Here is a 24382-nt window from a genome sequence, read left to right as displayed (position 1 = left end):
GCTCAGGGACACCTCGGTAGCACTTGGTCTTTCCGGGACTTGAACTGGTGACCTTCCAGTTGCTAAGCCAAGTTGGACTTCGCCACCACCGCCAAAGTCAACAGATTTGCCAATCATAGTCACTAAAATCCTCTTTTGAATTCCTGTTTGCTCACCACATATAAGAAGTGGTAAAGATAAGCCAGAAACAAAACAAGTCATCATGTTGTTCTTTGTACTCTAAGACGGCATTAGAATCAGCTTAATTGGCCAAGTAATAAGAATTCTACTTGCAGGTAGAAAATGGTGAAAAGCATGACGTTTTTTCTCATACTGCCTGTGCTGCAGCACCTCTTTTCACCCTCTGTCTGAAACCAGAGCACAGTCTGTTTTGATTGGTTAGCTGGCCGGCTCTGTTTTGATTGGTCAAAACCCCAAAAAGCATTAAGGGGCCTCTTCAAAATGATACCAGAAACAAATCACAAAACCCAACCATAAATGTTTCTGGGCTCCATAATCTGGAGAGCATGTAATGCAACAACAAAAGGCCTCTTGTTTACATCAGGCCCTTAATCTTTACAAAAATGTGTACCTTCTAAAACGCATTGATCACCACAGAAAGATTAGATCTTACAATGTAAAACTATCTGTGTCCTCTCAGGCCTATGATGGCTGCTGCTCCGTGTTTATAGTTTTACTTATAAAACAAAAGTGCACTTGATATCCAGCACCAATTGAACTTTAAGTTGAATCCAGGAGTGCGACAGTAGTTTAATTTAGCTTATGTAGCAGCCTTTCCAACACCTCACCCCCTTCTCTCTCTTCTCTCTCTGTGCCCTTTTCGAAGCAGAGAGGCTCTTTGGACTACAGTGTCAATTAATGAACCTCGTTGTCTATGTTTATGAACATTAACATGCACACGTGGAAAAGGCCATGTGAGTGTTCACGGTCCCACTTGGCACGTCACACCAAGATCGTTTCTGGAGGTGGGCGTGTTTGTTTTTCCATCGCTTCTTGTCTTGGCCCCCCCTTCCAGTGGAAATGGTAATATCAAACAGTTAATGCCACCTTATGAGACTTTCACAGCTTTTTGAATGTTAAGCACTTTCTTATTGAATTGGATGTTTGCTAATATCTCACATGGCGCCGGGGGTTGGCATGATTCACCCTCAGCTTCTCTCAGGGTAATTCTACCATGCAACACTCAGGGGAAGCAAATTTGCATCCATTGCATGACTAATTTAGCTGTTTGCTTTCACTGAGCTGGTGTACACAACATATATTTCTCTCTCCCTTTTCCTTTCGCCTTTCTCTCCCCGTTTCCCTTTCTTTCTGTCCTCACCCTCTCATTATGCATCTCTTCTGAGAACCTGTCAATGTGGTATTTCAACGTCATCCGTAACATCTACCAATTCAGACTGAAAATACATTTTTTATTGGATTTCTTTTTCTCATGGGTGCGAAGGAAACTAAAAAGGTTGTGGCAGTGTTGACTGAAATCAAGCGTTGAATATAACAGAGCAACACAGGGCAGCTATGATGTGGTGCATAAACATACATTGCCTGCACAGGACTGGAAACTATTACTCTGTCGTTTTATTATAAGGACTAACAAAGTAACAGTTGACCACAACTAAATATAGGCATTAATGTTGTCTTGTCTGGTGCTGTCAACAGTTCATTTTCATCAGCAATGTTTGAAACACAGGAGTAAAAATGTATACCTTCAATTAAGATGTTACCTTAACTGCATAAAAGCTGAGCTTTTTACTTTTGAATGAACACTCTATAATTGTGTATGTGCTGTAAATGCCAGTTATTTATAAAATAAATAAAAATAACAATGACTTGTTTAAAAGGGATACAAATTGAGCAATTAAGATAAAATGCCAAAGTGAAGAAGAACTTTGATGCTAAACTTTGATGCCACTACACATGATTTTGTAAGTCCAGAAATATGGTTTGTCGTTGAAATTTGATGTCCCGTGCAAAATGTGGTTGTATATTTGTGCTAATTGCGTGTTATCACAGTCTTACACTGCAACAGTTTTACGAAAGACCCTTTCTTGACTTGTGTAATTCATGGTTCAATTCAAGTTGGATAAAAAATGATGAAATAAGAGGCACATAGGGGACACCAGTAGGGCAGGACTTTACCTTTGGTGATTCAGGACGTCACCTTTGGGGATGAAATACTCCTCAGAGTTCTGAGGAAGCAGTTAGGCTGAGTTATTGACTGTTTTGTCATTCATTTCACATTTTACAACCATTGTATCTATTTGTGCACTAATTTCATTAATCAGTTATGCCCTTTTCTAATTTTATTGAATGTAGCTATAGGTAGCTGACTGGCTATTGGGGGAGATGACCTTTCCGTTCCCTTTCTGCTGAACTTTGATTGGTCAACTGGTTCTCCTGGCTGAAAAAGCCATCAATGGATCCAACATAAGACGATTAAAGTCGTTGAGCAAATCTGGGATGTGGGAGATGGTTCAGAGGTCTGTAAACACGCTAATCTGCCAGTAGCAGAAGTGCCATTGCTATGGTTACCTGCAGTCGGAAATATCTGTGCAATGGTATAGAACAGGGATTACACTGTTGGCTGGAGCTATGCTTGAGCCACCCAATATGGGATTGGACAGACATCTGACAACTAATCTGTATGATGTGTTGTATACTTACATTTAAAAGTAGTTTGTTTTTTTCTTCATGGTTGTCCATATAAAACACCAAGATGGTCCTCAGCTACAGCCAAACAGCAGCACAAAGATCAAAAAAAGTCTTACCATTTAATGCAGGAACCTCATGACTCAGTTCATGAGTCTATAATGACTCCTAATTGGTGTAGAGGTTATTTTATGGAGTGATCTGTAATCTGAAGACATGTTTATCGCCTTTTATTTTCATGAAAATGTTCTCTCTGTTAATTCAGCTAGCGTCAAGTTGATGTATCTGCTCCCCAAGACAATGCGCTGAGATACAGAGCTGCCGTTTCACTGGGACACGCACATCGTCACATTAGCAGGCGACCTCTGACCCCGGAGGATGATTGGTCCCACATGCTCTGCTGCTTGGGACATTCATTGCGTAGTTAAGTGTACTGCACAAAGCCCTGTAAGGCAGAGCACAAAGATAATATGTGTTTGTGAGAGAGAAAGTAGCAGCTACCAGTGGTACCTTAAAGAACCAGGGTTTGGGATTTATTGGGATTTACATTCTATTAATTAGTGTATCACACTGTTGTGTTTTTCTTTAGCTTAGAATGAGCTAATATCTACTTGGGAGCTGAATTCCATCTCTCTACTGTAGCTCAGAAAAAGAAAAAAAAACACTGTCCCTAGATACAATCTCTTTCATTTTAGGGGCAGGGACTGAAAAATGAAGCCCACGCTGAAGTGCTTTAAACTTGCATTCTTGCCAGTAGGTTGGACTCCACTGGTTGCAAAAGCTAGTCAGCTTGTATAGAAGTCAATGATAACATGAGCCTACTTCTCCCTTGATTTATTATCTCTGTAAACATCTGTAATGGGTTTATGGTCTCATTTGAAGGTCTTCTTTAGTACAGCATGTTGTTCATTTGGAAATTATGATTCCACTCAGAATAAATCAGACCATAACGCAGGATATGCGTAAGGGTGCTTGAAAGGTCGCAACAACATTATGTGGTTTAGGTGATCACCTTGTTTCCTTCTTAGAACTGTTCCCTTTCAAGGTTTGTTTCAAGTCCGACATGTTTTAAAGGAAAGGTAGTGTGGTATTTGTTTGATAGATGTCCCTGAATCCATTTAGAGGGAAATGTGAGTGTTTGTCTTCTTTTCTCTGCGGACCAAAGCTCATCGATGTTAATCAGGGCTTTTGCACTTTTGCCATTAACAAGTCAGGTGAGGGGTGATGTCAACACCCGGCCCTTAAGCGCCAGACGCAAACACTCCCCCCCGCCCCATCCATCTACCCATCTATCGGCCGTAATGAGTACTCATCCTGGCCTCCACCGACGGCCCAGAAATTGGAGTCATGATTTTGAATTTATATGAGTGTTTAGGAGTGGTGGTTAGCCCAAATGCCACTGTTGCTGGTGGAGAATGGATTTATTAGGCTGATGGTTTTTCTGTGGTAATTTGTGAACAAGTTGGAGCTGGTTGGGGCGGATAACTGGATTTTGAGTGGGTGATTGGAAGTAATCCGTAATGTTGTGTAATTTTTATCAAAAAAGATGGAAAAAAAGGATCTCAGAGAAACAACCAAGCTATAAACATGAAAGATTCAGCATTTACACTGAGCTCAAAGCATTTAAGTTACTTTTATGGAAATCTTGTTTTGCTTTTGATTTAATTATATGAGTCCTACATTTCCCAGCATAATCATTAAAGTGTCATTTCAATCTGTTTAATGGGAAGGTCAACATTTGAAGTGTGATAAATTATTTTAAACATCACTCTGACAAAGAACAAGCAAACTAAAACATGGTGTTATACAAATACTATGACTGTTTCAGTGTCCAACAACCTCTCAAATGTAATTATTACCATTGTTTATCATTCAGGCCATCAAATAAAGGCTGTCCCTCGGATGTGTAAGTCGAGACAGATTACATCTGTTCCTGGTTCCATATTGTCCCTGAACCCTTCTTCTTTTTAAGCACCCTGTCACTTACTGCTTCAAAACTACCATTTAACCCATACAGCTGTGGGCCACACAGCTCTTATCGCCTCCAATGCTCTTGCTTTAATACTTGGATTAGATAGTATAAGGTTTGAGCTATGGTTTCATTTTGACTGAATTGAGAAAATACATTTTTATTTAATTAGATGCTGGAAAATACTGACCTTCTGGCGATACACGTGACGGAAAAGAGAAGTAAGCTGGAACATGATAAAACGTCATCACTTAAAATACAAATGTAGACAAATGTAGTGTATTTTTTCACGTGTATCCTTTCATGTACATGACCTGAATTTTAGAGTTGCAATATAATTCAGTTAAGACTTCCAAGATATACATTATCTAACATATATACAATGGAGATATATCAACTCTGTAGAACTCATAGAGAAAGAGGGAGGACGGAAGTATCTCCGAGCTTCTGTCATTTATTCCTTTTCTAATTTTCTTACTCTAGCTCTCAGTGGGAAAGGTGCAGTGGGAGACTTTTCTTCAACCCTATTAAAGGCAGCCATCTGACAAATGATGCCAATAAGATGTATAATAAACAATTGTGGCTGCTTTTTTTTCAACAATAGCCACTTGCATGCCTTTCACTCGAGTTCCCATTTTGTGATGCACTCAGGATGTTATATAGCAGACCTATATACATAGATATGTTTCACATATCCCCATATCAACTAAGCAGTGACTCCACTTGGAAGGAAGATGAAACTGACCATGTGGTTTAACAAACTGACACAAATATGCCATATTTTAATAGCCCCTAATAGAATGTTAATGCAGATGGCTTTGTTTCCTTGGCTCTGCTGTTACAAACACAATTGCTATTAGAGTTTAACTTCAATTCACACACTGGCTGTAACTCACTCGAGAACAAACTCTGTCTGCAAATTAACAATAGAGATGAATGCAGGAATAGACACTAATCAGATCGAGTACTGGTGTCCAAAGTTTATTATTTTATTTTATTTATTATTTATACAATACAGAAGAGGCAATTTAAAACAACTAAGTCTTCCTTAACTGTGACACTTCAATCATTTTAGATGTTTAACCTTATCTTCCCTCAATTCTCCTTTTTACTGAATAGAGCTTAAACAGGTTCGTGATGAAGGTCAATGGCCCCGTTAGCTCCCATTCTCCCTGCTATTTCTACAGTACCATAATAAACTAAAACCCATCATTGTATTACTGCTGCACTGTCCAACCTCAAAGTGAGTTATAACCAGCTTTCATCATTCAAACCATCAAATGAAGGCTGTCTCTGTGACCTTAAAGTTAAAGTATAGACAGATTACATCTGCTCGTGGCTCCATGCTGTCCCTGACCCCTTCTCTTCTTTAGGCACCCTGTCACTAACTGCTTCAAAATTACAGCTCAACTCATACAGGCGTTTTCAGGCACCCTGTCACTAACTGCTTCAAAACAACAACTTAACCCATACAGGTGTTAGGCAGACAGTTGATTTTGCCTCCAATGCTGTTACTTCAATTATTGGATCAGGTTGCATTATTGGGATCACTTTGATTCTCCAAAAAGTCCTGAAAGTATTTGTTGTGGTCACTGGCCATGGTTAATGTCAGATTCTGAAATATACATTATTCCTATTTATCACTGACAATCCAGCTCCAAAAAAGGCACACTTTGTATTTCTAGAGTTCCATACCAAACAAAAAAACACCCTAGTAGGACTGTTGGACTGTCCAAACCTCTTACTGAGTTATTACCAGCGTTCATCATTCTAACCATCAAATGTAGGCTGTCTATATGATCTTAAATGAACAGATAACATCTGCTCCTACTATCCCTGGCCCCTTCTTCTTTTCAGGCACCCTGTCACTAACTGCTTCAAAACAACAACTTAACCCATACAGGTGTTGGGACGACAGTAATTGCTGACTTGTTATCCAAAGCCAAGCTATCAATTTAATACAATTTAAGACTATTTTATGGAGCCACAGAATGTTTCTCGAGAAAATAAATGATCGCCAGGTGGTGGAGAAGGATGAGTTACAGTGCAGGTAATGGCATGAACAAAGGTGCTTGAAAATATTGTGTTTTATTTTATTATTACACTTTATAATGCTCAAACCTGAAACATAATATCCTGTCTTCTAAAGAAAGTTGTGTGGACACCACATTTGTTCCATACAAAAATGTAAATATTCATCAAAATGAATAGATTCACAACAAAAAGTTTTAAAATTGAAAATGCTTAAACATCAATCTAACACAGCCTAATCCCATCTAACTGGAAAGCAGAGATGTTCTCTTCCATCTCCATGACGACACATCTCTCCTCTCTTTTACCGCCCTCAGATCGCAGGTGTTATATCCACAAGAACGTGTGTGTATATTGCGTTACATGACCATTTATTGTCCTCTGAAATTCATCTTGTGTCTGAAGCAAACTCGCATACAAGGAAAAAAAACATCCAATGATATTAAATCCAGACAGATGCCGTGTGTAATTCATTGCATACCATGCTGTTTCTGACAAACAGAAACATATTGCCATTTTAAAACTGTTCTTAAAGTGAGTTCTTTAACCCTACTAAGACTAACTTGTTCAACCCTAAAATCTTCTATTAGATTGCAAGACCTGATCTTCCCCAAACAATGACATGGTCTGCTTCTAACTGGTTAACTTTCCACTGATAAACACAGTTTGAAATTAGCGTTTAGTCCACGGTTTTAGGGCATACCTGTCAACAAAGATTATTGGTCAAATACTAGCTTCTAGCTAATGGGTTGTGTAAGATTTAAATTGTAGCAAGCACATTAATGCAGTGAAGGAGGGCACATTTCCTTTTCTTAGTATCTCATGCTTATTTACGGCATGCACATTTTTGACTCTCTAGTCCTTATTTTGACCCTGATGTAATTACGTCCACTGCACTTCAACCATTATTCAGAATAATGTTACTTTCCTTTCCTTAAATGTTTTGGTAATAATCTACGATCTTTAAAATTGGTTCATGGCAACCAAAACCATTGCTTTTGTTTTCACTTAATCTTTGCTGCAGTATGATTTCTTCGTCAATGGCAGAGCAACATTCAAATGATACTTTAAAGGGGGCCTGTTATTATTTTTAGGGTTTCCATTTCCTGTAGTGTTTATATAGTTGTTGTTGTATGTCAATGGTCTGCAAAGGCTAAAACCCCAAAGTTCCCTCCAGAGAGAGTTTCTGTCCCACACACTCCCCCCCCTGAAACGCCTCCATTGGACTCCTTTGTTTACTTCTGTAACATAACTATGCTTCTATTGGCTAGCGCTCCAACACATTGTAATGTACGTGATCAGAGCAGGGCATTCAGACAATTCTAAAACAAACTAAATACAATTATGAAGCCTGAAAATGAGATAATAGATCCCCTTTTAAATATGAGCAACATTTCAAAATAGGGATGCAGTTCACTTTTTTTTAAATTATTGAATAAGACAATTATATAATATAGAGCCTGGACAATAATGGGCAACCAGTCAAGTTAAAGTGCAAATAAGGTATTTTATCATGAGCATAAGAGATGGAGAGTAAGCATCAGAAGTTAGTTGAATGTTTCGATGAGTGTATGTACAAGTATTATTGGCACCAACATTTTGAACAAAACCCAAACCTGGCCAGTACAAATCCTCGCAGAGAGGAAGGGACAGACAGCGGAAAGGGGCTGACGTCTGTAACCTTGGAGGCCTAAACAGGTGCCACCAAATTACTTTTTAATGACCCTCCTGACCACAAGCACCTGCAAGAGGAGACAGGTAAGTCCAGTGTGGGCAGAAAGTGAGGGGTCTGGTCAAAGTGGAGGATCCTCCGTTTGACAGGCAGACTTCCTTAGAGCCATTCCACTATGGCGGGTGGTCAAGCCTCTCTGAGTTTCCTAAAACTGAGAGAAAAAGTGAGTTTCTCTTTTCAACAGTTTTATATCAAATCAGCATTTTCATATTTTAGAAAGTAGATGAGTGACTCTTGTGACAGTTAGGTCATTTACTTAGATTAGTTATCAACAAATGAATAGTTACAATAGTTTACTTCAATTGTCAGTATTTACAACACAAAGAACCATTCTTTTGAGAGCGTAGAGTGAAGGCAAGTGCTCCACAGGTCCAGTTTGCAAACCCACACCCCTTACCCACCATTATCTCCAAGTGAAACCCAGATCTAATCTGACCGGTTAAAATAAGACATGTGACCTGACCCACTATTAAACTGAAAATGTCGTTTTTGAAAGGCTAAACACCAACAAACATGGATTAATGCAGAATATTTTGTTAGATACAAACATGTTGTGAATTTTGGAAATGAATACATCATCTTTTTCAATGAACCTTGACTTTTGGACAGAGGACTGAGAGAGACAGTGAGAGAGTTGGGCAGCAGGACAGTTTGTGTTTGATAGAAAAAGTGGAACATCGTCATGAAATACGGCCAATTAGCTTGATAATATTAGTTTATTTAGATTTAAAAACAAACTGTTCAGTCATTTTCATTGCTAATTCCTCCTGAATTTATTTTACATATTTGTGTTCCCTCTCAGATTTAGTTTTTTTTCCTGTGCCCACATGTTAATTCAAATAAACAGTTTGTTGCAAACATATAAAACCCATGTGGAATGAAAACATAAACCACATTTTATACCAACAGCAACACTACCATAACATTGCTGATGGCTTACAATGGGAGCATCATTTTGCACTGAAACTATTTTAACCAGACAGGTGCAATGTCTGCGTGCCTTGACACACATTCCTGAAATTCTTCTGAAGAGACGACATGTCACCGTACGCCTTCCTGTCAACGTATTACTCCTCTGTCGCTGCTGTCCAGACCCCAACCACTGGTTTCACTTCTCATCTGCTCATCGGCTCCGGTACCTCTTCTTTCTCCCTCTCATTTTCTGTCTCTCACATAGGACATTGTTTCACTCTTTGTTTTTATCTTTCTGATTTCCCGGCATTGGGTGTCTCCCTATCTTCTATAGGCATCATGTTCAGCTTTTAATCCATATCCTCATGATTCGCCTCCCTGTTGAGAGTGCAGTGCATTTCCTGGTGCTCTGATATGCGCTTATCCATATCTCAGTGCGAGACTCTGAAAGTTTTTTTAAACTTGTGTGATGTTATCATCCAACCATCTCGACTGATGATCATGGTCTGCACATATCTCTTCCGACAAACACATTTTACGTTTGGATTAAACAATTAAGCAAGCAAGTGAAGGTTAAGCATTTAGATGATACTGTATGTTTGTTTGTGTAGGTGAATACAAATCATCAAAGTTAAAAAATGCAGCGTTTCGTAATGAACAAAAGGGAATTGTTTGGTTTGTTTCACTTGCTGAGCATGACAATACATTCCTTTAAGATTAAGTTTGGCATTGCTCTGCCGCAATGCCTTTGGAAAAAAAAACTAAAAAGAACTACCTTGGGTAACTGACTGTCGGCTTTTATTAAACTCGGGATTGAAACAGCAGACTTCTGAAAGCTAGACTACCTGCTTTGGGTGAAACTGCTCAAAGGGCTCAAATGAATTCTCTGTTGCAATCATTATTCTAGCCACCTTTATTTCATTTTCCACAAACTTTATTAAAGCAGCTAAGAGCATTGGGTGCCAGACATATTATTCCACAGGACCATTTGCATAAAACTCAACTGCGCTTTTCTGGCCATATGGGTCTCGGTAGAGCACTCTGCATTTTATTGAGGTAAAAACTGGAGGTATGTAGATGGTATCACGCAAGTAATTTTACTCTCCTAGATGGAGACAAGTGTTAATTAGACCGAGCTGGAATGCTTTGCAGTTTCTCAGCATCACTATTGAGCCATTTGGATGCTGAGCAACTTTTAGCTTGTTAGCCAGACCTAAATGACAGAATATGCATGACCCCCGCTTTTTAGAAATCCTCTTGATATGTCAGATAGGAAAATAAATATGTAATTTGAAGGATCGCTGCTCTCCTATGTCCTTGATCAAATGGAACTTTTACTTGAAGGTGTCTCTGTAATTAGCCTCTCTGCAAGTGTGGGGGAAGTGGATGTGGAGGGAGGGAGTGGGCGGATTAATGCATGGACGTGTGTGCATGAATGTCAAGTTTTTTATCCTTGCTTGTATATTATAAAGTGAAAATCTGATCTTTAAAAAAAATAAAAAACCTAAGAAAGTGAACACAGCTTTGATCCCACCTTATATGCTTCAGTATACCTCCCTGCCCACACACATTGAGCAGGATTCCCTTGAATCCCTCTGTCCTAACTGATGACAAAATCCAACCTTCACAGATCATTTGAAAGAAAAAGCGAGACATCTTCTTCAAACTGCGCGCACTGAATTAACGCTTATTCATGTTATGCAAATGTAGAACTGCATCTTCAATCAAATCAGGAAGGACACAATTAAACCTCAATGATTCCGAAAACTAGATATCAGGATTTAACAGGAAGGAAGAAAACAACAAATCAGCAAGTTATAAGCATGACAACGTGGTTCATTGAATCACTACTATAGGTAGAGGCAATGCCTAAATCATATGTAAAAAAAAATGGTGGTGTTCCTGTTTATTTAGTAGAGAAGACCCAGGGGGATGAACGATTCAGATGCTTTCTGAAATGACGAAAATATGCAGTGATTTCCATCTGTGAGAAATGCATTGTGATGTACAAGATCAAAAGAAACTCTACTATTCACACCTTTGCTGATTTCCTTTAACATTTAACAAGTCACCCACCTCCCTCTTCTTCTGTCTCCTGTATCGTGCATTCTAGTTACTCTTCCTCCAACTTTTCATATGCAGAGTAGAAAAAGGGGTATCTGAATAGATGTGTTAGCAACTGTGGAGTTGACACTCACCAACTCCGCCCACATGCCTTCACCGACAGCCGTCTTCAAAACCAATTTTGGGAATCCTCTCCCTTCCCTCTACATTCATTTTCGCTTTCCCCTCACTGAACATCTACAAATCATTGGGGTATAGGATAAAAGGCATGCACACAGGGAGATGAATGGTTTAATTTTGATTCTAATTGCATAAAGTTGGCTAATCGGCATAGCTGACAAAAACTCTATGAAGGAGAAGTGATAACCTGCAGGCTGCTTCCTTATTGCAGGAGATGGGGGAGAAGTGCCGGGCTGGTTTACAGGTCTAATTGCATGAGTCAGTATGGAGACTGAGAGACTGACATAGGAGGAAGAGCTCCTTTTGTATTCAACACTTAATGAATGAGAAGTCAGGACTCACAGCTCTACGTTTTTTTTCTATTAAAATCTGTTGGATTCAATCTTTTTCATGTTCTTTTTTTTACAATTATTTTCTCCTTTTTGCATATAAACCTGCTTTTATCTGCATTGGTTTTGTTCACTTTTCATCCATTGTTGTTCTTTCCAGTTCTACTGCTTTTCCTTCAGTAGCTTCCTGTATTTCTAGCTCGCTCTTATACATTTCAAACATCACTTTATGTCAATTGACATACAGTGTACATTCCTATCTGATGTTGTTGCCCAACATGACATCTCAATCAGGTTTGCCATCAGTTTTCTAAATGACATTCGAATGGCAAAATGATTTCCTCGAGTTAAAGGGAGGTTTATTTTTGTATCTATGCCCGAATATCTGTATGCATGCATACCTGGGGTTTGTTTATGTACTGTATATTCTCAGGTTCATTTGCCTGCTTGGACCTATATCAAGCTGCACATTTAATTTGCCGTTCACACGTTACCTGGTGAGATTGCGTATGCTTATTTTGAGTCAAAGACCATACTCTATCTATAAATCATAACACTGATAGTTTTCTTTCATCGGTACATTACAAATATTTAATGGTGCCAAGATGTTTGTCAAACTGTAAACACATATTGACAGAATAACACATCTCCAGATGGGTATAAAACACCCTACCCTTAAAAAAATGAAACCAGTCTACGGATTTGTCTTTTTGAGTTACCTGGGTCCACTGAGCCTCATTGGTGTAGATAACCGTTACAGTATATCTGGATATCAACCTGCTCTTTCAAATCAGTGTTTTACTAACAGGTTAGAGCTTGTTCATGTCAAAGAGTTCACACTAACATGAAGCATTCTCATTCACCCTGAAGGTCTGGTTTCAGGTGTCATATCCTTACCTAAGGCCACATGACAGATCCGTGAAAACCAATACAAATCACGAAAATAAATGGCTGTCACCTGAGAACAAATCTTTAATTTAGACTTGTCTGAAATATGGAATATGATTCAGAGTGTCTTATATATTTTCTCCCATCAGATGAGGAAAAGGATACAGATTAATTATGTGGGTACCGTGAAATTGATGAATATCATGAATACTAAGCTACTGTTAAATGAATTCTAGCTAATTAAACTGCTTACACTACAGCTATAATTCCCTCTACTGTAATAACAGTGGTTTGGCATCAGATTTTTAACAGCATGCTTTTAAGGGATGTCTCTTTGAGACCGTCTCTCGTTGTGTCTTAACCAATTAGATGTATCCCTTTGTTATTTTGTACAAAAGGGTTGTATTACTGGAGTCTAGAGAATGAATCCAGTGACTTTAGTGGTAACAGTTCAAAGCCCTGCGGTACATACAGCTTTACAAAGCTGACCAACAGTAGTTTAAGTGACAGTAAATGATCAGCAACAAACTAAAGTCCAAGACATTTTTCTTTGAGAATCGAATGCGTCTTCTTTCTTGCCTGATGCCTGTTGATTTGTAGTCACTTTATCAACATGATACCTAGCCTGGCTCACTGTATCGTATCACTTAATCCTATAATGATGTTGTTAGTACATTCTGAGTCCTCAGGCTTTTAGTTGAAACATGTGTATGTGCAACCTATATCCCTCTCAGTGATTTCTACTTTTCTTGTCTTGTTTCCCTCAGAGCCAAGAAGAAGACCAAGCCCTTGAACCTTAAGATCCACAGCAGCGTGGGCAGCTGTGAGAATCTGCCCACGCAGCGCTCGCCCCTCCTCACTGAACGATCTCTGCGATCCTTCTTCTTTCCCTCCTTCATCCCTTCCACACCTCCTGTCCACGCTGAAACCCCCTCTGCAAGTGAGTGAACTCTTTTATTTTATCACACGCTAGCTTTAATAAAATGAGGTGCCTTCACTTTACCTCTTTCATATTCTAACCCCTTTCAACATCTGCTTATTAAGCTCTCAGGCAGTGTTTCATTTCTGGGATGTCATTCTGCTAAATTAAATCAAAAGGTCTAGTGCTTTATTATCTATACTCTTCTCATATCTGCTTTTCTCACCTCTATCCAATTTCTAGTGTCAATTTGGAACCTTCTTCTTTTCTATTGTGCCGGAAAAAAAACACTCACACCCATAATCACCATAATTATTTTTGTTAAGAATATATTTAAGTACAGTGTTGGGAAATGCAACAATAAGGCGGTGCCATAATGACCGGAGGTGGTGTGTTGTTGCACATTGGCAGCCTTATTGCCTGATGCATTATGTGCATACTGCGGAAGCCATTAGACTAAAGGAGGAGATGGGGAGTAATGGAGGTTGTGTCAACGCAAGGAGTGATGAATGGTGATCACTTAGTGTTGTGAATAGTAGTAGACCTTGACTAACAGGTATGTGGGGCACAGCGCTGCATATTTGTCGGTCGAGGCATGACTTGGAATAATCACACGCCATATAAAGCTGTGCTTGGATTACAAAATACAACTGTGATGATGACAGGCACCTAGCAGATAAATGTGCATTTATTGTAAAGTCTCCCGTGCTAATGATTTATTCCGGATTATTTTCTTACTCAACATACAAGAATCTTAAGAAATGTAATCCAGGCCCACATTTTCAATTAATACAAGATAATAAAGTAAGATATACTTATCTTATTATCTTTTACTACTTGAAATTGTGGGCCTGGATTCCATTTCTTAAGAAAAGTGTCTCATTTATTTGTATTTTTATGTGGGATAAGTTAAATGTAGTTTTCTCACTTGTCCAAACACATGTCAATCATACAATGCTACTTATGTAATCATTGTTATTGCGACATTAATTATAATAATACGCTTTATTTGAATAGCACCTTTCATACAAGATTTGCAGTCTAAAGTGCTTCACAGTAGAGAATTGACATCTCATGAAAAAGCCACAGAAAAGTGAGAACACATAGAATACAGTTACCAATAAAATACATAAAATGAGCATGGAATAGATATAGTATATAATATAGATCAAAATGTTATATATTTAATTAGTATTGCATTAGAAGGAGGTTAGTACAAGTTCACATTGCGATTACAATTATAGGTACCTTGTCACATTTTACTTTTACGTTTTTATCATTTAACTTGACCATCGTGTATCACATGCTTTGTCTTTGGCTGTTAACCAAAAGTCTAGACTAGATGAAATCAAAACACATGATGTGGTATGTGCATGTAGCACAAACATCTTTATCTTGTTTTATTATTCCATTTAAGACAACTTAAATAATATGAATATGCAAGATATTGTTATACTGAAGTGTCAGCTTTAACTTTTAATTTCGACACCTTAAGTATTAATGTTGAAAACAGGGTTTCAGGTTACAGATAGAAGTCGAGGTTGGGCTTATCTGCAGTTAGGATGTTTGTGTTCCTTCACTGTAACTGATCCGTCATTCTGTGTTGTTTCTATCAACATCAGCTGCCCAGAGCAGAACATACCTTTGCACGGAGAGAAGAGGAGGTCTTTCTTTTTTATTTACCAAACCAAGATGATGCTTTATTGTCTATATTGTCATAGCTTTAATCTGTTTTTACCATATAAAGTGCCCTTTGAGTACCCGTATAGCAGCTACACAATAACATGTATTATTATTATTAACATTAATATGTCATCTAAACATCCACCTATAACTTTAATACCTTCATTCCATGGAGGCTGAACACATTATGCAGATACACTGTACCCTGTTTTGCACTCTCTTATGGTTATTATTTGGGTAAAATAAAACTGGAATTGTATGTAATCAATACAATGTGTATAAACTGAGTGAAGAGAAAATGCAAGTTGTTTTTTAATTTCTTTGTGGAGCTCCTTAGTTGATCCCGTGGTTCTCCAGATCCTATTTTAGGAATGGTGTGTGTATTTCTATGTGTGTATGTCTGAGCATCAGACACATGTGTATGCGCCCGGTAAGCGAGGATAAACACCTGGTCTATGTTTGGGATTAGGGCATCACTGCCGTCTCATACGTCAGGGCCCTCCAGCCAGCAGCATTGTAACTCATCTCTGTAGCGCTCTGAATCAAAACAATCGGAGGACCTACAAGACGCTGGGGTGACCAAACGCTGTCTGCTCAGGATGAGTCAGCGCCCGGTCGAAGCTGAAACGTCAGCATCCTCCTGATATCATCCTATAAGTTGCTATGGCTTTCCACCTAGAAATACTTTTTGTGATAGTCTGGTTATGATACTATTAGATAACATTTGAGATTCACAGTAGTGTTTCTTTGCTAGGGTTGTCTTTTGCACAAAGTGGGGTTCTGACTGACTTTCCCCTGCATGGGATTCAACATGCTATTCAAAATGAATCCCCTTCCGATGTTAAAGGGGCCCTATTATGATTTTGGGGTTTTCTCTTTCCTGTAGTGTGCTATATAGCTTTCTTTGCATGTAAATCTGCAAAGGCTAAAATCCCTGTGTTACCTCCAGAGGGAGTTTCTCTGCCACACACTTCCTGAAACGCTCCATCGGACCCCTTTTGTTCACTTCAGCGACAGTGACATCAGTACGTAACACTTGCACTTCTATTGGCTATTGCTCCAATACATTGTACGTGATAATAAGGCTAAAGGGTGGGACATATCTGAGCGGTTGAACAATCGTAACAGAGCCGGCCAGCTAACCAATCGGAGCAGACTGGGCTCTGGTTTCAGACAGAGGGTGAAAAGAGGTGCTGCAGAGGCACAACATATGAACCTGACATTGAGCAGAAACTGGCCCTTTTAAATACAGGCTCATTAGAATATGCCTACAGTGTCTATACCCAAGGCTTGAGAACTACCTTTGGGATTTTGGGCGGGGGCGTAAAGAGACAGGTGCTAAAACAGAGAGTTTCAGATAGAGTGTTCAGAGACATATCCAGACAAACAGTTTGAGAAATATAATGTGTTTTTTGAACATTAAAATATGTAAACATGCTCTATTAGAAACTCAAAACAAAAGAATGAACCTCGAGCAATGGTTAATGTTTGTAGATTAAGGGACAACAACAAATGATTAGGTTAGGAAAAAGATCTCACACGCAAACATACACATTCAGCAGAAACTACACAATCTACTTTGTCTTGGTACATGGTGTTTTTTGGAGTGCATGTATTTTCCTTATCGACACAACATTTTAGTTTATTCTCCCTGGAATGTTATGGTGATACCTCTAAGAATTGTTGAGTTTGAGGTTTGCATACGATTTATTTTTAAATCTCTTCCTCTCAGCATTACTTTGCCCTTATGCCCAACTTTAAATTATAGGAATCAAAAAGGTAGGGAGGATCATAAAAGATAACATTGATTTATTGCCTTTTTTTATTTAGATTGCCCTCATGCATACTTGATATAATGGGAACATCAAAATAAAAACGTTCTTACAGTTTTGTTTTGCCATCACACCTGGAAGAACAATGCAAGACATGACATATCTTGTGCAGCTCCTACTAATAATTATAAAAATAAAAATCACACACTTTATTTTTTCAAACACTTTTCTGGTCATGCCACTGTTCTTCTTTGAGGAGAGTGTTGAGGTGTTTTCACAGCCAACACAACCAAAGCACCTAGACCATGGACAAAAATACATTATAAAAAAATCTTGGATGCAAAATCTGAATTTTTCTAGTGAGGCTACGGACGCACATGTATAAACAAAAGGATGCATGCAATCATCATTTATTTGGCCTTGCTAATACCTAGAGATGGGCCATTGCACTGGTAATTGCACTCTCATTCTTAGTCTCTTGTGCTGCTCATGTTTATGTATGTGAAATAGATGTTTTTAGAAAACAATTTCAACTCTGCAAGCAAATAGCAGTTTCTTTGTTTACCCTCATGGTCAACTTGAATAATACATTTTCAGATTATTTCTTTCTTCTCTCGCTCCCATGATAAGTAATTGTTTTCCCAATGGAACAAGTGATGGTGGCCACAGAGGGACATTTTCAGCTCACCTCTAGCCCCTCAGGCTGTTTGAGCTCACATAGTCTGAGGCCACGTTTACACGGAGACGAAACGAGACGTGTGTGTGTGATGCAGATAAAGAGAGAGTGTAGGAGTCTGTGAGTGTGTGCTTGTGGATATAAATGGCTTAAATGTTCTTCATACCCTTTGCACACAACTCAATCTGAGTGACATCACTAGTACACATGTAGAAAATAAACACTCACCCTAACCTCGCTTAGACACTTTTGCGGTTGCGTCACAGATCTCCTAGCAACCGAGTGTGGCACCTCAATGGAGGTCCCTTTGAGAGTTTGCAAATAAATAATGGCTACAAATAACCGATACATTTAAAACAGGGTGAGGACAACGATGGGTGAAGATTGGCTTCAATTTATATATTTATTACTGCAGATATAACGTTTTGTCATTCAGGAATCGTTCTTGTATGTGTGTTTGAGGAAATGGATGTTGACATGTTGAGTCATGCCAAGGAAATACAGAGCCAATCATATTCAGCTTTCTTAATGTCTTGTTTATTTCATCAGTCAGAGTGATCCAATACCCTAAGGGCAACAGAGTTAAAAGTTCAAATCTTAATTTTCTGATGGCACAGATAGACCTTAAAGGGGTCCTGAGCACCTGCCATTATGCTTGGAAAAGGGATATTAACAAGCTGCAGAGACATTTTCCTTTTTCTGTAGCGTTTTCTTTAAATCGATATTTCTAGAATTCAAACATGTATATTCCTTTGTTTTCACTTACTCTCCCAGATGCTTTTTTTTATGTTATCGTTGGCACCATAAATTGTTGCATAAAACTTATTAATATGCAGGAAATTCATGTGTTTGCAAACCCCCTGTTTTAAAGAGCCGCCCTCCCCCAGTGAAACCTTCTTCTTTGAATAAAGGTTTGTTTTAAATGCACACATAATAATTAATGATCAATTCATAATTTAAACAGTGTCACAAAAGTAGGCTTTAAGAGCATATTTTAGTGAATAATTAGCAAAAATAGTTTTTTAATGAAAAAATCCCCGAAACAAGGCCCCGCTTTTCGGATTTTTATTTCTCATATGTTGTCGATAAACCAATCTAATTTTATTTAATAGTAGGATCAGGATTTTGTGATGACTTTTTCCTTGCTCTTTAATATCTTCCTGCATAAGAAACTGAACCTATTTTCCAAGCACTAAATGCATGCTGACTCGACATGTTCTTGTCCCACACCATCTAAGGAAACCTTACATAGAAGATCATTACAGTCAATGAAAAGGTGGATTGTTCAATGGCGACTGTTAATTCCTAGAAACTTACGGCAAGTGTATCAAACACAGGAGATGGCACTGTTTGGTCGTTTGGTAGTGTAAGCTCCACTGAAGCACGCACCAAGTTCACTAACAGGCTCTACATCCAGCCATTTCTTTATATGATTTGAGAGAGAATAACACATTGAAGAATATATAAGATTCATATTTATACAGCAAATATGTTTCCTTTCTGAAACAATAAGCTGTGTTTCATCAGTGTTGTCCAAGAACTAAGGAGCTATTGAAGCCAGAAGGTGCCCTACAACACCTGAAAGCCCTCCATATGGTCAGAATGACTTGACCACCAAAACCTGCAGTCTGTAGCCCGTCTGCATGCTCCGAGCCATTTGAGTTCTTAGGTTGAGGAATACACTTCCAAGCAATGCCAAGCCTCGAGGCATCATCTGTTCTCCCATCCCTCTGTCGCCCTGGCACACTTAAACCTCCAGTCTTAGAGAACCCTATCATCTATAAGGGCCACACTAGTTACAGCTAAGAAAATTGATATTTTTTCCTATCACTGCTGTTTATAACATGATTTGTGTGTGTGGTGTTATTTGTATGACAGCACAATAGTCTGAAAAAAAAGCTGATCGGCGTGTAGCTGTTGCCATAGCAACTGAGCAACCTGGCTTTGTCTCTTGTTCATCTGAGGTGTTTTTTTTTTCTCACATTCGGTCAGATAAAAACGCCAAACTCTTCTATTCCCACTATGCTCTTTGTGCATTTGTGGCTGCCTGTCCAAACAGATACTTTTTCAGTTGAGTACTTTCACCTTGTGGAAACGCATTTAATGCATGGATGAGACACGATGAGCAACAGCCTGTAATATATCGCTCAAATAACACTCATGTGCTATAATGCAGCACACTGTGCATCAAACGCCCACACACTTTTTTACAGTCCTGTTCACTTCTTCTGCTGCTCTGCACAGTCCACTGTATGTACCATAATGTCAGACTCTCATCTAGTTACACAGGCTGCAGCTTCTCTTTGCCATGTTGTGTTGTTTGGTGCTGAAATTGTTTGCTATCGTCCTTTTAAGCTTTTCATTATTTCCTTATGATACCATGTTAGTTAAGCTGTTGATTGCATTTAATTGAAGCTTTTATCCAAACCACTCTGAACTTGATGATTCTCATAATAAGTAGTAGGTGTAGTAGAGATGACTTGACAGCGCTGACAATTAGAATAATTAGATTCCCCCCGTGTATGTATCTTACGTTGAATTGATTATCACATGCTCCACAGTTTTATTTTTTTACCCACAGTAGAAATGTCCTCTCCATGGGGAGTAGCAGTGTTCAGCGCTCAGTCAATCACTTGGAGAGGCATCTCACTCCACAACAAATACACTATATGTAGTTCTAAATAGGCTCCTAGACTCAAGTAATGTCTTTACCTCCGCACGCACACACATGCACATGCACGCACGCACGCACGCACACACACACACACACACACACACACACACACACACACACACACACACACACACACACCACACACACACACACACACACACACACACACACACACACACACACACACACACACACACACACACACACACACACACACACACACACACACACACACACACACACAGACAGCATACTCAACCCCATGGTCTGCTGTGTGTCATGTGACCGGTCAGTGGAGGAGGGGAAAGGAAGGCCTCGGCTTAATTAGTCTGAGGCCAAACAGAGAAGATGGAGGAGGACACTGTTGTCTGGCGCCTTGAGGGTTCCTCAGCTCCTGCAGGCTCATCTGTCTCTCACACACACACACACACACACACACACACACACACACACACACACACACACACACACACACACACACACACACACACACACACACACACACACACACACACACACACACACACACACACACACACACACACACACTGGAAAACACTTGAACTCCATGTTGGTAAAGAGGATGAATCTTTTTTTGAATGGTTTGAAAATTAGACTTTTTTCATTAGATTTATTAACATAGAACACACATCAATGAGATCCGAGATGTAAAAGTTGTACTACTTGATATTTCAGTTGTGGTTGATTTGGAAACACATGTGGTTACCATGGTTGCAGGAAGTGGGTCTTAGTACTCCTGCAAACACTCCTTGAGCAGCTGTCAGGAATTCATCAGAAGACTAGCTGGTGTATCTCAAATGGTTTTAATAGAGATGTCAGTCAAAATAATTGCACCTGCATTGGGATTTCATGCTGCGCATGCCACAAGCAGCTTTCTACAAAGCAAGAGTAAAGGTTGTTTATCTTGTTGAGAAGTTGGAAAAGTCGTGTGCATCTTTTTATGTACAAAGTTGCTTTGGCAGCTCTTTTTCCTCAAGTCTTTTGCAAAGAATGTAAATCCAAAATGACATTTGTGTTGTTTCATAGTTGAATGATTGCGTTTATAATGCATTTCACTTTAAACAATCTGGATTCTGCGCAGGAACAGGAACATTGAAAACACTACTAGATTTTAAGGGATGGACATAAAACATTAAAAACAAAAAAAGATATGTTAATCCTTAAACCAAGATTGTCAACTGAGCCCAATAAAAGAAAAGACAAATCCACCTAAATACAGCTAACTTCATTGAAATGTTATGTATCATGTAAAAAGCTCTTACCTCACTTTTCTTATTGCCTGCATGGAGCTATTTCTCCATGTTCTTTCCATTGTTTTTGCTTCAACTTTGGCTTTGGTTCCCATTACTTGGCTGTTATTGATGTATCTCTGATTGCTGAATCAAAGGTTTTATTACAGTTGCATTTGATCTTGTCTCGTTGGATATTGCTCACACTCTGGCCTTGGTTTTGCCAATATGCAATACCCTGTAGATAACAGTCAATAGTGCGTCAATTATTATTGACTTACATAAATGCACTGTTTTTACAGTTATGCGATCTGAGTTTAGCACGTGACTGGTGGACTCCACCACTGCAACTAAACACTACTTGACCTCTAAAGGACAGACATAACACATATAACAAACAATTAAATAAGGGCAATTCTTCCAAGCCCAAAATCTGCAGATAAAAAACACATCTGAAGGTTTCTGTTATATCTCAAGCGTTTATGGTTCTGTTGAATTTGTTCTCATGAACACTTACTGACATTAAACTACACTCCCCCGTTCTGTGAGAAATGATAGGATCATGAATGAGTGGCACTGAAGACAGACAGCGACGTCAACAGCAAGCACACACGATGATAAACAGCCCTGACCACGCAGCTGACAAGTCCAATCATCTGCCAGTCGCCAACAAGGCCGACAAGAAGCAGATGATGTCAGTTTCCCCTCTGTATTGAGTTATCAGGTTGATTGAGTGTAATTGAGCGATGCATCGGAGTGCGGAGAGAAGACACTGGGCCTCTGGAGAGGCTGGGGGAGGAAAGGGAGGAAGGGTGTTCTTCAGGAACAAGGAAATGCTATACGGCACCGGGGCCATGAGATTAGCACTGCCAATGACTTGTGGCCTTGTTATCAATTAATAGGATTGATTGAGCCCCTTACCAGATAAAGAATGCTCTTCATTCTACTGTAGTGTAGCCACACTAGTGTGTAGCGGCAAAATGATGCATCTTGATCGGAAAGTTGAGTTTATGATTGGATACCTTTCTTTGGACTTTGAATAAATTCAACTGGTGAGAGTTCTTCCGCCTCCTGAGGAAATCTGTCTCTGAAACGATTTTCAAAGGAATCGACAAGTTTCCAAGACTCTTCTCGGAGGAACATTTGCATCTCAACTATGGATCTGCCTGTCTTTTCTGTTTACTTTCAAATAAAAAAAGATATAATAAAGAGCCTATGAATATGATGATTGAAAAAGACGTTCTCAAATTCATAGATGATTCCCTCTTTTGTGCGATATTGTGGCTTATCGAGCTGAAATGAATTTGGAACTCTTCATCCAATCGGCCTAACTGAAGTGAATCTTCTTCTGTCCTTTCATATGGAGATCGATCTCAATGCACACCTCAGCCCACAAATCCATTTCAAGGCATCAGGAGTTTGAAGCATTGAGGAAGGGACTTCTAGGTCGCTTTTTTCCGCACAATTTCCTGATTTAATCTATTGTTCATCTCCGCCGTCTGCCCATGTAAAAAAATCGAAAGTCTCCTATACTCCAATCTTCCTGTGATTCCTTTTCAGCTTAAAAGTGACATACTACTCATGAAAAAGACCGCACCAAGGTAACCAGAATATCAATCAATTATTACACATCTGTGACTCAGCCAAGAAGAAGCAAAAGATGAGGGATGGGACATTTGATGTGGACGCTAATGAATCTCATGGAGTTGGTGCGTGATTATCCATCTATGTAAAACCTTTTGAATCTTTAAATATAAGAAATACACATGCAATTTACCTTAAAGGGAAAGGGTGCTGATTTTACACATACGGTTCTTAGGGAGGACTAATTCTGCATTGTTGGAACAGTCATAATAATAAGGAACATGCATTTCTGTAATAATTACATAATAATGTACAAGAGGGTGATTGTATGTTCCGTAATGAATAAATACCAAATATTTGGGCCGGTTTATGTTATGAAGCTGTGCTCCGGTTACATTTAACAGATTATCTTTTTGCGCCATAACTCTTGATTTGTCTCAATCGTCATGCTCTCTTCTCTTTTTCTTTCTTTTTACCTGCAAATATTCTTTTAGAGCTATGCATAATGTTACAAAGTGTTAGTTTTACGCTACTTTTCTAGATGTACTGTGGGATACCTCATATAGGGTATACTATTCTCATTATACTGTACAAAGACACATTTTGTATCAGTTGGTTTTGTGAATGTTTGTATAGATACCTCTTCCTTTTCCATGTTATTTTGAGGATGACTGCATGTATCTCTAGATTGTAAAAAGTGTGACGGAATATAACCTAAATAGGCCTCTAATACCCTATATGGAAATTAAAATAAAACAAAAATGATCCTGCATGATGCACATTACGTTATATCCTGGGCTCTGTTTTATCTGGCACATCATTAGAGCGCCCTATCAGCTCAATGCATATCCACCACCTCCAGTCGCCTTCACAGGCCGCGCTGTGTAGGCTGCCATTCTGCCCTTGTATTAAGAGGTTGCGCACAAATGTATTGGGCTGCTCAGTCATTGTCAGTACTAATGGACCAAGCGTAATGTTTTGTAGTGGAAAGCTTTTGAGGCTAGAATCTCTCACAATGCAATACAGGTACAAATGAGATACCTGTATGGTGTTGTCAGCTCATGCTGGAAGCT

The 24382-nt window shown here is 39.0% G+C and overlaps 1 protein-coding gene across 4 annotated transcripts in view; it reads left to right on the top strand.

Annotated features, from left to right (window-relative positions):
• ksr2 (kinase suppressor of ras 2) overlaps positions 1-24382 on the top strand; it is a 104029-nt gene that overhangs the window by 43538 nt on the left and 36109 nt on the right. For all 4 annotated transcript variants that reach the window (XM_034118693.1, XM_034118694.1, XM_034118695.1 and 1 more), the window contains one exon: positions 13519-13691. In XM_034118693.1, the coding sequence (XP_033974584.1) occupies positions 13519-13691 (173 nt within the window). The remainder of the gene's footprint in view (positions 1-13518; positions 13692-24382) is intronic.

The sequence above is a fragment of the Trematomus bernacchii genome, unplaced genomic scaffold, assembly GCF_902827165.1.
Source record: "Trematomus bernacchii unplaced genomic scaffold, fTreBer1.1, whole genome shotgun sequence".
Taxonomy (NCBI): Eukaryota; Metazoa; Chordata; class Actinopteri; order Perciformes; family Nototheniidae; genus Trematomus; species Trematomus bernacchii.
Note: the sequence above shows the minus strand (reverse complement) of the source record. Positions and strands in the feature narration are given on the sequence as shown.